General features: G+C 37.2%; 1 protein-coding gene across 1 annotated transcript in view; it reads left to right on the top strand.

The window, feature by feature from the left end:
• Positions 1–16,436, top strand: part of DLG1 (discs, large homolog 1 (Drosophila)) — a 177,238-nt gene that overhangs the window by 155,054 nt on the left and 5,748 nt on the right. The window contains exons 19-24 of the mRNA XM_009320409.1: positions 3,355–3,396; positions 6,601–6,651; positions 9,170–9,271; positions 9,522–9,694; positions 13,432–13,541; positions 13,915–14,006. Coding sequence (XP_009318684.1) covers positions 3,355–3,396; positions 6,601–6,651; positions 9,170–9,271; positions 9,522–9,694; positions 13,432–13,541; positions 13,915–14,006 — 570 coding nt within the window. The remainder of the gene's footprint in view (positions 1–3,354; positions 3,397–6,600; positions 6,652–9,169; positions 9,272–9,521; positions 9,695–13,431; positions 13,542–13,914; positions 14,007–16,436) is intronic.

Here is a 16,436-nt window from a genome sequence, read left to right as displayed (position 1 = left end):
AGCACACGTAGAAGGGCCTGCTAGATTGCAGTAGGGTGTTACCATGGAGACAGTTTCCTGAGCTGCAACAGGCTAATGAGCTTGAGGTGCCAAAGACGAACCAATCTACAAAATCAATAAAACCATTTGTTTGCTGTTAAAGTAAAATTTAACCCAAGAGTATCCCAGTTTGGAATAAACTGGGTAATACTTTTGAGTAACTGTGTACATAACTGGAGGAGATAACAGCCTTCCAGTGCTGTCAGTGATGGTTCCTCATTTCTGACTTGGAGGAGAGCGCACAGCAATGAAGAAAGTATAACGAAGCTTACCAGCTTCTCGAGTCAGTCCCTTCAGACTGGTTACTTCAAAGTCACTCCGTTCTAATTTGGTTTTCCTAATGAAGAGAGGTTACTTTGATTTTCATCGTTGTTGCCAGTACTCAAAAAAAAAAAAAGTGTCTTCTCAGCAAACTTATCTTTAATTCAGACCAGGTCTGCTACAAACTGCGTTCTCTGCTGTTTGCATCACTGATTACACTTCATGTGCCAGTCAGGTCAAATCCTATAGACTTACTTTCTCCTGTGATGTTCTGGGAACTGTCGCCTGTCGTAGCGCCAATTTTATATATTACTGACAATTATTTTCTTTGTGATTGTCTTTTTATTGCTTGCCCTCTGGGGACTACTCTGCAGGAGGTCCCTGACGACATGGGATCAAAAGGCCTGAGTAAGTGATCAAAATACTCCCAAGTTATTTTAACCTCCATCTGAAAAATTACTACTTTTTTTTTTTTAACAGATCTCTCAGACTGGTGTTCTACTGGCATAAGGAGGTTGACTCTAAAAAATGTTTCATAAGCTATTTCTAGTTTGTAATGTTCTGGCGGTTTTTTGCTTTCAGGAACATGTTACTTTAAGTTCATGTGACTATTACATTAGATTTTTTTTGTTGTTGTTCAGAAGCTTACCAATGCTTATTTGTTTGTCCTTAATAGTACTGTGTTTTTAAATTCGATGATTATTTTTTTATATCACTTTTTTTCTTGTCTTTGTGTTTTTATTTATTTAAAAATAACCTATGGCTTTTTACAGTAATAGTACAACCATTGCCGTAACACTAACTAGTTACAGTTTTAAATCCTCTCTCTAGGTGACTGACGTTTACAGCTACTTAAAACAAACAAAAAACCTTTGCTTAACAAATGCTGTGGGAGTTTTTCTTTCTGACTTATTTGAACTCTTATGATCCTTTTAGACCACGTAGAGGGGTAGCTAATAGAGGAGACACATAAGCATTAGTTTTATTTCCTGCAGAAATGTTAACTAGTTGAATACAGTAAGATTCAAAAGTTGCTGCGTACTCTTAACAGATCTGTTTGTGTACACAGACACCACCACTGTACTAAAATGACAAATAAAAAAAGTCAAGACCTTGCTTTCATCGCAGATATTGAACACATACATTGTTATGCGTTTATGGAATAGTAAAATTAGTCACTAAAATGACTTTTAAAGTCATTAGAGAAAACATTTCTTCCCAGCGCATAACTGTTATGCACAGTGTTCCTGAAATTGCATGTAAGAAGCGGTGTACTTCTCTACTTGGCCTCAATCATGAAATAAAAGTTCTAGTAGCTATAACATTAATTTTCCATTTCTGAAATGGCTATTTTCAAGGAAATTCTTGGTCTAGAGCAGAAGACCTTAGCAACCTTTATGGCCTTACAGTTCAGAGCAGATCATCACAAGCAGCCTTTATGGCCTTATGATCGTACCTAGTTTAAACTATGTAATATGGTCCAGAAATGTCACTAGGTGATTCTGTTATAAAAACAAACGGCTTCTAGCCTGTTTTTCAGCACAGTCATACTTTCTGAAACTGCCTTACCACGATTAGTGCAAGCTGTGTTACTTGGGCTCTGCAAGACTGCTGTTCTTGCTGGCATTTCAGGCTTTCCATCTTCACCAATTGTGCCCATTATCAGACTACGTCACAACACTTGTATTCTCAATTGACAACGTCTCCCTTTCATGTTCTACCACGAGGCTTTTAAACATCACTATTGGCCTCTTCCATGCCAATGTGGACATTCTTTTTCCAAGACAAGAAAATGAAATGGAAGTAGATACAAATTGCTGGTACTTGCAAACATTTGGAAATACTTGTCTGTTTTTCCTGCACAGAAATGAAGTGAGGGAGTTCAGTCTAGCCAGAGATTTGTGGTTTAAAGATACTGGTTCACTTTATCCAAAAACATTTGAAAAGGTTAATTAGTTTACATATGATGACTTTTTAAAATGTTTATTGAACACTAGAAGCATACATGCTTTGTAACTGTATTCTTACTCTAGAGTCCCATTGCTTCCTTCTTTCAATATTGTAGGGGAGGAACCACACTGAATTTAATGTATTATAAAGGCTCCTCATGACAACCATATGTATTATTATATGCACAGAGTTAGGTACATAATTTCAAATTTAATTGCACTTAATATGTGTAGGTCAAATACAAGCTTCTTTATGCAGTCTTAAGCTGTGAATATTAGTGTTTTTCATTACAAATAGACCCACTCATTGGGTGGCATAAAAATTGATTCTTTACAATAAAGTTCAGCAATATCAAAGTTCATATTTGTTCACCAGATTTGTAGAATTTTCAGGTAACAATGGATTGATACCTGAAGTTCTTCAGTTGCGTTCATTTTTATCATAAACATATTCAACGCAGTTACATAGCTTAAAGTATAAACACCTTGTAGCTACTGAACTATTTGATTAATATGCAAAAGGCGTGAAATTAATATAGATAGTCAAGAATGAAAGTCAGGAGCTTTTGAAAACTAAAGCATTACTGGGGGGGGGAATCTTAATTCTGCATTGCGCTTCAAGTAAACTATTCAATATACCACAGGAAAGTGTCTATTATTGAACATGCTACACTATATTTTCTGCAATATAGTCCAGTATTTTCTGCTACAACACTCTTAATATAATCAATAAATTGCCTGCATAAAAGTTGAAATGCATAATCCCATAGTTTTTGCACAACAAAATTAATCTTGAAGTGAAAACCTAAAAATTGCAGGGTTACATGTGAACTATGAATTAGTGTACTTTTCGTAATCTTATTTTGATATGATCTTTAATGTTTTTCCTTTTATTAACGTCCATTCCTTTCATATGAAATTAAGCTTGATCCTGAGAGCTATGAGAAGTACCTTAAAACTTTTATATGCAGTATGTATTGATTTCAGCATTTTGATATCAGTATTGTCTTTCATCTGGATTATTTTGTGTCAATTTGCTTTCTTTTGGACTCATGCCATTAAGTGTATGTTCCTTATTTTTTTTTCCATTGTGTTGCAATTTCAGAGCATGTAACCTCTAATGCCAGCGATAGTGAAAGTAGTTACCGTAAGTGTTTTTAAGTTCTTTGTTTATTTGGAACCTTTGTTTAGTAGCTCTTTCTTTGATTTTGTTTGTCTGTCTTTTCTGGGTATTTACATGTTAAATAGAACTTCCCAGTCACCTTCAGGTGAAATCTATATTCATGTGCTTGGTGGGGTACCGCAAATTCTGCTGTGTCTTTGTTTTTTTAAAAACTGACAAGAGAGAATCATTGCAAACCTCCTTTATGAATATTTTTATTGTTATCGATGATAATTTTCTTAGTTCAGCTTAATTTGAATCAATTCTGGTTTGGTTTCTTTTTTTAAATGATGCGAGCTAGCTAGACCTGTTAAAACCTAAATGTAAATTTAATGCTGACAAATACAATTATATGTAGTTGAGCTTAATACTGGAAGTGTAACTAAACAGGGTAATCTGTTAAATAGTGCAATAACTATCTACATTTTTCACAACTGATACTCAGATTTAATATGTATATACTTCTAATGAAAGAAAAGATAAGCAAACATGTATTTACCCCAGCTTTCATTTATCTATTTTGTCTAGTGTGGGTGGTTAGTATGCATTGTATTCGAAGCATACAACACATGTTCAGTGCTGGAGTCAGTTATGATAAATTAGCATAATAGGCACACATACATGTTCTCTCTCTCTCTCTCTGAAGACGGTATCTTTTAAATACTAGACCGAGTTAGCTTTTTCACTAGCCCAAGCTACAGTACTATTTACTGTTACCCAAGCTACAGTAGTACTACATGTTCACAGTGGGTAATATGCTGCATGATGCTGCTCTACAATGCTTTAAAATGTCTTAAACCAGAGCCAGAACTTCAGTCCCACTGGTCATTTCCAGTGAACAGCTCCTCAGTAAGGTCACACAGTCCAGACCTGGAACCCAGGATAGAGCAGAGCAGGAAGGTGAAAAAGTTGAGGATTTGAAGAGGAATACAAAAAGAAGGAACAGTAAAAGTCACGCAGTGTGACACTGAGTGGCTCGCTGGTCAGCTCCTGGTTGCCTGCTAACTGTATAACGCGCACTTCAGAAACAGATACTATTTATGAGGAAGGTGGTTCATTAACAGATATATTTGTTTGGAAGCTGTAGATCTTCTCAGAGGTGATGATCCACATTTTTTCTTCCAGATGATTACACTCAAGAATTTATACATGTATATAAAATCCCCAGCGCTTACAATGCTAATAGTGTCATAGTCTGTAACTGAAAAGAAACCAACTGGGAGAGGCATTCATGTTCCCTGAGAATAACACAAAACTGAGCATGTATGGAGGTTGCCTTTGCCTATATGACAAACTTATAAACTTTAACCATTTTTAATGACATGCCATTAAAGCTATCTAACCATGACTGTTTCTCCATAAATATGCTGCTTCCCTCTTTACCCCCCCCCCCCCCCCCCCCCCCCGCTCCAAGGTTTTTCTTGGAGCTTGCTTTATGTATGTTTAAAGCTCATTATTAGTACTACTAGTTAGTTTTTTACTGTGTTATTACTTGAGAAGCCCTGATTTTATTACAAATGTGATGGATTTGCTTATCTGAATGTGTAATTCCAAGCACTTTTTATTAAAATGACTTTTTTAATTTCTTCTTACTGCTGTCTAATATGAAAGTTATCTTGATTACAGATGAGTACGGTTGTTCAAAAGGTTCATTCCATTAATATTCCTTTTTCCAAAGTATTGAAAAGCAGTGACAATATATACTTTTTGCCCTCAATCAGGGGATGCTTTTTACTTGTTATTAGCTCTTCAGTAGTTTGCTTAACTGGTTTTTGACTTTATAGCAATGTGACTTCTCCAAAGATGTATCTAATTACATGAGCTGGATCTTTCATAGATGAGTCAATAGCTGGTGATGCCCTATTCCTCTCCCTAGCCTAAAAGGGGTTCTGAAAGTATATACTGTCCTTCTGAAATCCATTTGCATGAGTAACTTTTTGAGATATTAAAATGTACAGGTTGCATGTTTTCATGTCTGTCTTAATGTATTCCTCACTTGCAATAACTTAAAAAATTAAAATGTTCATTCGTGTATTGCTGTAGTACAGTTTGAATGCAAATCTATTGCAAATAAGAGAAATATTTCTCTTAATGAAATTGTAAATTCTAGATTGAAAAGATCAATGGTGTTTGCTATGAAATAAAAGATATATAGAAGCAATATATTAATTTATAAAAGCCTTTATCTGCCATCTGTTTCTATACAACTGTGGTATAGCATTGGTATGTTCCTTTGCCTGTTACAAGTATGGCTTATGAACTACAAAGAACGTTCCAAAATTACACAAGTGAGTTATTGAAGGGCTGTATTTCATTCAGAGTTCATAGTAATGTCACATAATTTCAGCTTGTATCTTCAGAATTATAAATTCTTTGCTGTCATGGAGTTAATTTTTAGTGATTCCATTGCAAGAAATCTTATTCGGAGATATCTTGTTAGACTAGAAATAATCTCTTAGAAAGATGGCAACTGAGGTATATTTCAGATGCTTTCACTAACATTTAAAAAGCCTGCAGCTGTCAAAGGTCAAAATTCAGTTATTTTAGTTTCATTCACTGCTGATGTGCTTTCTGGAGCTGAGAACAATACAAAGCATTCTTTGTTTTCAAGTTCATCTTTAAAAATGCATTAATAAGATAGTAGTTATTTAGTATATACAATCACAATTTTTTTTGCAGAATTAGAGTGGTTGAAGGTGTTTATATAAATGCCACTTCATTATGAAGTTAATGGAAGATAATGTACACCTTGACATACATGATTGTCAACCCTGTATAAATATAGAAAAATGTTACTGTAAATGCTGGCTTCCAAGTATGGAGAATGTTCATCACGAAGGTGGCATTGCCTCTAGCAGTGAATGATACCGTGCATGCATTTCATTCAGGGAAACGTGTATAAGAGCATTTCAATAATGCTTTAAAATTCTTCTTGTGCTCGATGTCAGTTTGACATGCTAACATAAACCAGGAAATTATACTGTATGTGTCTTACGCTTTAAAATTTTGTGTTTGGCTTATCTTTGTGATTTTTATAATTCATCGTTCTTGAAAAATGTCCTTCATCAGTATCATTGTAATGCATATTACTGAGGAATGTCTGTATCATTATAGTTCATTGAATGACTCAATTTAAATATGTTGGTTTAGAAAAAAATACATAGATACGTCTTTGCATTTACATTTCAGGTGGCCAAGAGGAATATGTCTTGTCATATGAACCAGTCAATCAACAGGAAGGTTTGTAGATCTCACTCAGTATAAAATAAATATTATCTGAATTATCAGAATGATTTATGTGCCCTTATGTACTGAGCACCATGATAAACTTCTTCACTGTTTTGAACTTGTTACCATTATTCAAATGAATAAAGCATAAAGGCATAAATTATTAAATGCAATTGCTGAATTATTTAGTGCACAGTCCGAAGGTGTGCTACTTAAAATAACTTATTATGTGTGGTTTACATTGCATAAGGAAAATACGGTATGTTTAACAGTTTCATCAGTGTGAACCTCAAATTAGTTTTCTTCTGTTTCATATTGCTTTTGCATTCTAACTGTTGCAGTTCCTTTTCTCTGTCACAGCAAAAAGTGTGTCAATAGATCATTTGTCTATTTTAGTAGGCTTTAATTGAAATGTCTCTAAAACATGGCAGTCCCCATTTCTGTATGGACTTCTTATATGGCTAATTTGGTTAGCAATTGCCAAGTGATTTTTTTTTTCCCCAGAAAAAAATTTTTTTTGAATGAAATGGAAATTGATAGGACAAAATGTTTTCTCACACTTGCATTTAAAATGAAATGCTTGTCGGTGATTTCCACTGGGATGCTATAATTTCATTTTCACCTTGCTCCTGATCTTGCTCCACTGTGTATAACAGATACAGAATTTCTAGTGTTCCCATTCACCACCACAGGTGCTAACGGTTGATTTACATTATCTGATACATAGCTCATATATTTGTAAATTAATCTGTAAAAGGGATGTCCTTTGGGAATACTTGATGTCTATTACCTAGCAAATAAGATGGTAGTCGAAGTAAATATACATCATGTATTTACATGAATTTTGAGTGTCAAGATTTCATTTTTGGTTTCACGCAGTGAGTGTCATGGCCCAGTTGTTTTTAGTAGCATTGTGGAACACACGTGCCTGAATAGACCTTCCGCTCCAACTTGTTAATCGTCACGTATGGGCTCCATTTCATCAGTAAGCTTCCAAAAGTAGTAAAAGTAGTTATACAAGACTAACACAAACTACCTTGTTTGTATCATCTAATTTGTAATTTTGGTAGGCTCCAAATAAAATCATGGATGAGAAATGCATGAGTTGAGACCATGCTAGAAATGGGGAAATGGTAGGCCCTCTTCGACGTGCTAAGTAAGCTATGCTTAAGCTGGGGAACTGGAGGTTTGTTACCCTCAGATGAGCAGCCGCTGGGTCTGTGTATGTGTGCACACCAGAGGGTCTCACAAAATGAGAAACATCTTTTTAGCTGGCATTAGCTTCCCGGATTCTGATAGCTTAATGGTTTAGTGAGGATGATAGTAATACCAAGTGAATTAATGTTAAGGCTGAAGAGAAAAGCTGTGAATGAGACTTTGCACAAGCCGATGGTTTAGTAACCACCATATTGTAAAACTAAAGATTTTTAGAGAGCCAAGTGCTTTGGCATTTAAATATGTGACTGTAATTCACTTTATGAGTCTAACATAGCATATGGGGAAGGCCATAAAAGAACCAGCACTTTGTTCCTTTGCTTAGGTGCAGTAATACATTCCCTGCACACGTTATCTGCGTTTGTCCACTAATTCGCTTCCACAGTGATTTTTATTTTTTTTCTTTAAAGAAGCCCAGAGGAATAAAGAACTGTAATGACCAAAACAGATTTAAAGGTGCTTGGAATTGAGACACTAGTGGGCCACCCTTAGTCTTTAAACAAAGATGTTTATTGTTAAATTAATAGGTTGACAGTTACTGGATCCCAGACATTCCTTTTATGAATGTATTGATAACCCTGAAAGGAAATAGTTCTGAGAGCCAAATTAAAATATATTTTATAGGTCAGACTTTAATTTGGACTTACTTGTGCAGGAAAGACAGACTGAAACTAAAACTAAAAAATATACAGCTGAAATTATATGCTAATGCCAAGATACTTAGACATTATTGTCTTCATGGTTCTTGCAGTATAATCAGATATTTTCTGCTTGAGCTTAATTTTCAACAAAAGCCCTTTATAACTTTGTAAAAAATTAAGCTGCTTTTAAAAGATCTATACTTCATTTTATAAGGGTGTTAATAGTTACAGAAGCTATATATAGTTGAGTCTTTTCATATATGAGTATTTAAGTTGTGGTCTTAGAGGAAAAGAAGTAGCTTCTCCCAACACAGAACTAGAATTTCATGAACTCTGCTACTGCTTACGTAGCTCTTTGAAGTGAAAAGATTTTCAAACTTTCATTTGAATGAAGGATGTTACTTTGTGAAAAGACTTTTTTTTCCCCAAAGACTTCATAATTTAAGACATCTTCGATCCCCCCAGGATGGTGATCTGAAAGTGAAGATCTAACATCTTACTGTGACTACGGTATTAATTGATATATGTCCTTCAACATGCTTTTCTTCTCTTTAGGAGTACACATTCTTTTAGGTATTGAAACCATTATTATGTGATAAAGCTTACTTTGCTGAACTGTAAAAGAAAGCAACCATACTGAAATGTAACTGATGTTACTCCTTTATGTTTAATAGTCAGTTACACTCGACCTGTGATTGTTTTGGGACCCATGAAAGACAGAATAAATGATGATCTGATCTCAGAATTTCCAGACAAATTTGGCTCATGTGTTCCACGTAAGTCTCAGTAAACACTAAAGCAATTCTAAATGATTTTTGTGTTAATTTTCTTAATAGACATCCTCTGTATGTTGAGTTAAAAAAAGTTAATATACTGTCTAAACTTTATAGAGCTATCTTAGTTGTCAGTCATCTCTTTGCTTGTGACAATTCTGCAGTATAAATGGGAGACTATTTTTGGGTATTGTAGGGGAAAAAAGTAACTGTTTTTTGTTTTGCTTTAAAAATTACTGGTTTATATTTAAAGATACTACTAGACCAAAACGAGATTATGAGGTGGATGGACGTGATTACCATTTTGTCACTTCTCGAGAGCAAATGGAGAAGGATATTCAGGATCACAAATTCATTGAAGCTGGCCAGTACAATAATCATCTTTATGGAACAAGTGTCCAATCAGTGCGAGAAGTAGCAGAAAAGGTAAATCAGTGCCAGTTACTTTCATTTACTGAGGTGATTATCTGTCTGTGCTGACAGGGGAAAAAAGAGAAGAATGGCAAGAAGCCATTAGGAACCCTCTGACTTTTAAAAGGAATTTGTACAAAACTAGAAACAAAGTGCATTGTCACAAATGCATTTAGGGAAATAATGAAGCTTTGGAATAATGAAAGCATCGTGATTAAATTACAGGAAAAAAACAACCATAGTTTGTGCCCTCTTATATAAAGAAAATAGAGAAGAAATAATTGGTGTTACAGACTAATTAGTCTAGCTCATGTACATAGATCGTTAACTAATTAAGAATAGTGGTGGTGGAGTCTATTAATATGATGATCCATTTGATATAGACCTGTGCAGAAGAAAAGTTGTAAAATTGTTATTCTTTGTGTCCTTCATGGATTTATCTGACAAAGGGAAAGGAGTGAATGTAATAAACTCAATTTTAGAAAGACGTTCTATATAACTACCACTACATTTTGAAGACTGACTTTACTATTTTTATCTTGAACAGATGTTAATTATTTCTTGCAAAATCTGAATATTTCTAAATTCAAGGTGAAGTTTACTTGAGCTCTCAGAAAAAGAGTGGGAAAAGAAAGGAGCATATTTCTTAGAGTGAGATGCTTGTTTTAAAGAAATTTTTTTGGGAAAATTTTTTGCAAATGTTCCACATTAGGTTGATGAGTGTCGTTCTACTGCTTACCAATACGGTGCATTTACAGTAGACAATGTTATCTGATCTGTATGAGAGAAGAAACAGCTATTTTCTAGGTGGGAACTCACAAGCGTGAGCACTTGCAGTCTGGACATGCAGAGGGTAAGTGTGGTTAACCCCTGAGACACGGGAGTGTAGTTAGTCCTCTGGAAAACAGCGTAGACCATTCTGGCCAAATGGCTGAGTGTTGTTATTTCTGGCCAGTGTAATTTACTGGAATCAAAAACAGGGCGAACACTGTGAGATTCTGTGGTTCATGTGATGAAGTTTTCTTCTGCTGTCTTTCTCACCCTATTGAATAGAACCTGGCCCCGTGGTGTATAGCAAGAAAAGTGAAGAAAATAAAATTAATTACAAAATTGTTAAAGTAAATGAACTGTACGTTGCATGGGAGGCTGAACGAAGTTGTGAAACTATCGTATGTGATTAAATGATGAAACTATTTATTGAACAGCTTAAACATTATAAACCTGTCGGCAGTTGCTTCACCTGGTAGCACAGATACAATCCTTCAGTTCCATCCTAGACCTGAAATCGGCTGTGTTCTTTTGCCCATCTAGTGGGATTAGTAAGGTGCAAAATGATTGTGAATCTTTCATGAACTGACATAAAGAACAAAGTACTACCAGATGTCTCCATGTTATTAAATTTTTTGCACAGGCACCGTGGGACTTCAGATCAATGGAGCAATTTCTCAGTTCCAGCTAACATTATTTTTCAGTGAAGCAATGGCCTGTCCTTCAGAACTTGACTTCAAAATCGTGACAGGGCTGCAAAGTGGTCAATCTGGGGCTATTCCCTCCTCGTAGTCCTCTCCGTCTCGCTTAAGAGATGAGTCTCTTCAGTGGGTCTTATTACTGGGATACAAAAGACTATTTCCAAGTTTTCCGTGGTGAATTTGGGGGCAGACACAACAGAATTGGCTGCTACTACCCCAAAAGTGCAGAAATAGTATTCTTGCAATAGCTTTAAATTGTGTTCATTTGCCCATGCTTCCAGCTGATCCCTATCTCTCTCATTTCCTTACCTATAATGGACACAGCTAAAGATGCTTTTTGATGTCATTATTCAGTTATTGTAAAAGGCACTGAGTGCTGTGCTGTGTTTCTCAACCAGATGCAGTGCAAGTAAGGAACTAAAAAATATGTAAAATATTGTTTAAATGCACTGTGCAAAGAGCAAAATAGCTTCTCTGGATGAAAACATGATGATTCTATCATAAAGTACTTGTGTTTCTTTTCCTTGTCTTCCAAGTCTTTGCATGAAAAGAATTTTCATATCCTCTTTGGAATCACTAGCAGCTTGCAAATCTCTGTGTCTGAGGCCACTGTTAACACACGTTCATTATCAATTTGGGATAAACTGTCACAGTTGTATTCCGTAAGGTGCAGTACAGCTACTGTGCTGGCAATCTAGTCCTCCACCCTTTTCCCAATATCCTTTGGCACCTGGCATAAGTTGTTGGGCCAAACACAGAAAATACTAAGTGTCTTATCCCAAAAAGGAACATGGACCAGGTAATGCTCTTAATTCTCATTTCCCAGAGCATGTGCCACATTTAAAGAGAAACTATTTGAAAGATGTAGACAGGTCAGCACATGTAGTAAAATACTCTGCTAGAACATACAAACACCTTTCTTAAATGATACCACTCAGCATCCAGATCCATGGACTGGATCTGGCAAACAGCTATTATCAGTTGAAAGCAAGCAGATATGTATTGTTCATGTGGGAAGAATGCTTCTATCCTCTAAGAATTCCTGAAATAAAATTGTGGTTTTGTTGTGCAAGAGGTCAAATGTAAACGATCCTAGTGATCTCTTCTGCCAGGAAGCAGAAACGAGTCTGTCATTTCAGATTGCAGTCACTTCCTTGCTCTTCAACATGCCCTCCGGGAATGATCTCCCAGGAGTTCAGGAAGTGTGTTGTATGATATGAGTAACCTTTGGTTTTATGGTTTGTATCCTGGCTCACAGAATTCTGCCATTCACATTGGACTCCTGCTAAAGAAAAAGCTTTTCTTACTTTGGTCGCCCGACAGTGGGTTTCTGTTCCTCTCCGCCCATCCCTTTCTAAACTGGTGGTATGCCATATTAGTCATACGCTACTCAGAAAGGAAAGAAAGAAAAATGTGTGAGGTGGAAATGAGCGTATCGGAGATGAGAGGAGCTGAGGAACAGGAAAAGCCTTTGAGATGAGATATCCCAAAGAGTTGGAAAATTGCTTATAGTGAGAGAATAGAGGTGGGGAGACAAGCAGCCCTACCACATTGTCTTCCAACTGCCCAAGGAAGAGTTAAGTTTTATTTGTTTCTCAAGAGATAAAAAGTAATCAGCCCAAATAAATTCCATTCACCATCTCAAACTTGGTATTCTATTGTGTGGTACCTGGGGGGAGGAGAGTGCTTGTATTCGGTTCTATCTAACGATTATGATGGCAGGGGAAATATGCCACCATCAGGGGTGGTTACTCCTTGAGGTATGCCAGTTATTCACCATCTCAAACTTGGTATTCTATTGTTTGGGGGGAGGAGAGTGCTTGTATTCGGTTCTATCTAACGATTCTGATGGCAGGGAAATATGCCACCATCAGGGGTGGTTACTCCCTGAGGTATGCCAGTTAAGTCATCTGGCTCCTCTCTAAACTGCATCTGTGACATGGCCACCTCCCTAAAGGATCCTCAAAAAAAAAAAAAATCATTTTGGTGGTGTGGTTGAAGTACAGCTGTTCCACTGGATGATTCTGCATTGTTGATTGGGCTGCAACCTCTGGTGGAGAAAGGAAGGAAGAAGGGTCAGGAACATCTCAAATGATGTATGACCCCAACGGAGGACCATTGTGGGACCTTGTGCCAAAGTGGTGAAATCATAATACCATCGATGTGAATGCTCTAATTTGTTGGCTTCAGTGGAGACGTGTTTTCTCTTCTACATTATTAGCTATGCATACCTGTGACTTAAACTTTGCTTAGTGCCATTTTCCCTTCTCTCTCACTTTTTAGGGTAAACATTGCATTCTTGATGTTTCTGGTAATGCGATCAAAAGGTTGCAGATTGCCCAGCTGTACCCAATCTCCATTTTTATTAAACCCAAAACAGTGGAAAATATCATGTGAGTAAAAGTACCTCAGGCTAAATTGTTTGAGACTGTCATTGTATTTGAAAAGCCAACTGCAAGTTATGTGAAGACAATTGTAATATTTGTGTTGTAAGTAATATTTAATTTCCTGAGTTTAATTTCTGGGGGCTTTTAGACGGGGTTTCTAATCCAAATTAAAGTGCTTCAGAACGAATGTCATTGTGCTAAATTCCATGCAACATAGTGTCAGAACAGCTCATTCCCACTACAGTCTTTGCTTAGGTGTGTCATTTAGGAGACTGCCTCTTATTAGGGTTAATAATCAGGCAGCAGTTTAAAGCCTTATTTCAGAAGACTCCCAAGTATTTGGTAGTAGTTTTAAAATGTATAATGTTTTCAATTTCAGGGAAATGAATAAACGCTTAACGGAAGAGCAAGCCAGGAAGACATTTGAGAGAGCCATGAAACTGGAGCAAGAATTTACTGAACACTTCACAGGTGTGTTTTGCTTGGGACTGTTCTCTTGCCAGAGTTGAAATTTTATTGCTTGCTGTAAAATAGTAATTGCCTCACCACTGAGATAAGGCTGAACTCTGTTTTCCAGCTAATCTGATTGTTTTGAGGCATGGAGCCATTTTAGTACCTCTACACTGATTTCAATTTGATCAATTAATTCAATATCTACAAAAACTTACTGGGAGCTTAATTTAGGTTTTAAAAACTGTGATACTTTCTACCATTCTCCTCGGTATTGTAATGCAGAAGTTTGCTTTGTTGATATATTGTACGCTTAAAGCTTTTTATTTGCAGAGCTGAGATTGCCCAGCAAAGCTCCCTGTAGAAAATTATTCAATTTTTTTTTTTAAATCAGGAAGTAAAGAATGATGGTAACTAATTAAGCCTCTGGAAATTGGGCACGACAGCATTATGGTACTTAGCAAATCAAATTTGTGTATGCCATGGACCTAACTGTAACAGCAAGGGATGGGCTGCAAGCACTCAAACTGTGCTAATTGCTTGCATTGTGGCTTGCAGTAGGAGGAGATTGATCAAGTCGGGATTTTCAGGAGGACAGAAATGATCCTTCTCTATTCCTGTCCTAGATAGACACTCGCTCCTTTCCTTCCTGTTACGTTCTCTTTTGCAGTGTTTCGGTGTTTGCTGCCCCATTCACCTCCTTTCTGTGACATGACTCCTTTGCCCAATTCCTTCCTCCACATCATAGCTGGGCAGAGCTGTGAATGCAACGGTCTGCTCCACCTGGGCAGAGACACAGGAAGGGGTGGTGGCTTCACATGGGAGGAAGATAGAGGAACCAGTAGACTCCCTGACCCAGTCTTCCCACTGCCTTGTTCTCTACATTGTGTGCTACCCACGCAATGAACAACTTGAGTCCATCCCTTTTTGTCTGCCTCCCTCCCTCTCTGCTGCCTCTCAGCTGCCAGTTTATCCCAATACTGCATCTAGCTCTCCCACTTTTCCCCACAGCTCTCTGTCTGCACCCAGAAAGTTACGGGACTCTCAACATATGTTGCAAATTCTTCTTACCAAATGACTTGCAAATGTATCAGGTTTGTTGTTCAGGAAAGGAATGAGTTTATTTTAATAGATATTAATTAAATATTTATTTAGTAGCTGGTATTCTCCCAGGTTGTCTCAGGGCATTATATAGGACACTTTTTCAGGAAATTAAGGGACATAATTCAAGATGTTTCAGACACCTATGGGCCTTTTTAAGAGCTCTAGTGCTCAGGGCCATGTTTCTTCTCAGAAGTATAAGGTTTGTTGACAAAGGAAGATAGCAATGGTCAGACTTCTGTCCTTGATAATCCAGTTCACGCCAGAAATCCTTTTCCGAATCTGTTTGAGATACTTGAAGACATTACAAATCCCACGTACTGCTTACAGTTTGGAGGCTGCCACCCTTATGAGTCAGGTGGTAAAACGGAATGTGTGATCATTCCCTAATCTGTTAAAAAATACCACATCATGTGGGGTAAATGAAATCAACTTAATCAGCAGGTTAAGTTTAAAGAGACTTAAACTTTGCACTGAAGCACGTGAAGAGCACATCCATATTCTGTTTTGAGGGTATTGAGCTTTGGAAGATGTGTGGTTAAACACAGCTGGAGAGAAGGAAGATGCTTCTTACGGCTATTTGCATTGCAAAGACATTTCTGAATCTTTCTAATGCACTATTGTGCTATGAACATTGCACTTGAGCTATAATAATTGAACAGCCTTCTCCTCCCACAGGCACTATGACAAAGGGCTGCAGACAGGGAGAAAGTTTTTTAAGGGATGGGAATGATGAGTAGGAATAAAAAGGAAGTAATTTGCATGAAAGCAAAGCTTGGAAGCAGCAGTAATATATTAATGCACAAAAGAGTGAGTCTGACCTACCTCCAAAATTATAGAATCATAGAATAGTTTGGGTTGGAAGGGACCTCTAAAGGTCATCTAGTCCAACCCCCTGCTGTGGGCAGGGACATCTTCAACTAGAGCAGGTTGCTCAGAGCCCCGTCCAACCTGACCTTGAATGTTTCCAGGGATGGGGCATCCACCACCTCTCTGGGCAACCTGTGCCAGTGTTTCACCACCCTCAGCGTAAAAAATGTCTTCCTTATACCTAGTCTGAATCTACCCCCCTTTAGTTTAAAGCCATTCCCCCTTGTCCTGTCGCAACAGGCCCCACTAACAAGTCTGCCACCATCTTTTTTATAAGCCCTCTTGAAGTACTGATAGGCTGCAAGAAGGTCTCCCCAAAGCCTTCTCTTCTCTAGGCTGAACAACCCCAACTCTCTCAGCCTTTCTTCACAGGAGAGGTGTTCCATCCCCCTGATCATTTTCGTGGCCCTCTTCTGGACCTGCTCCAACAGGTCCATGTCTTATGCTGAGGGCTCCAGAGCTGGACGCAGTACTCCAGGT

The sequence above is a fragment of the Pygoscelis adeliae genome, unplaced genomic scaffold, assembly GCF_000699105.1.
Source record: "Pygoscelis adeliae isolate BGI_AS28 unplaced genomic scaffold, ASM69910v1 Scaffold413, whole genome shotgun sequence".
In the NCBI taxonomy this organism is placed as follows: Eukaryota; Metazoa; Chordata; class Aves; order Sphenisciformes; family Spheniscidae; genus Pygoscelis; species Pygoscelis adeliae.
Note: the sequence above shows the minus strand (reverse complement) of the source record. Positions and strands in the feature narration are given on the sequence as shown.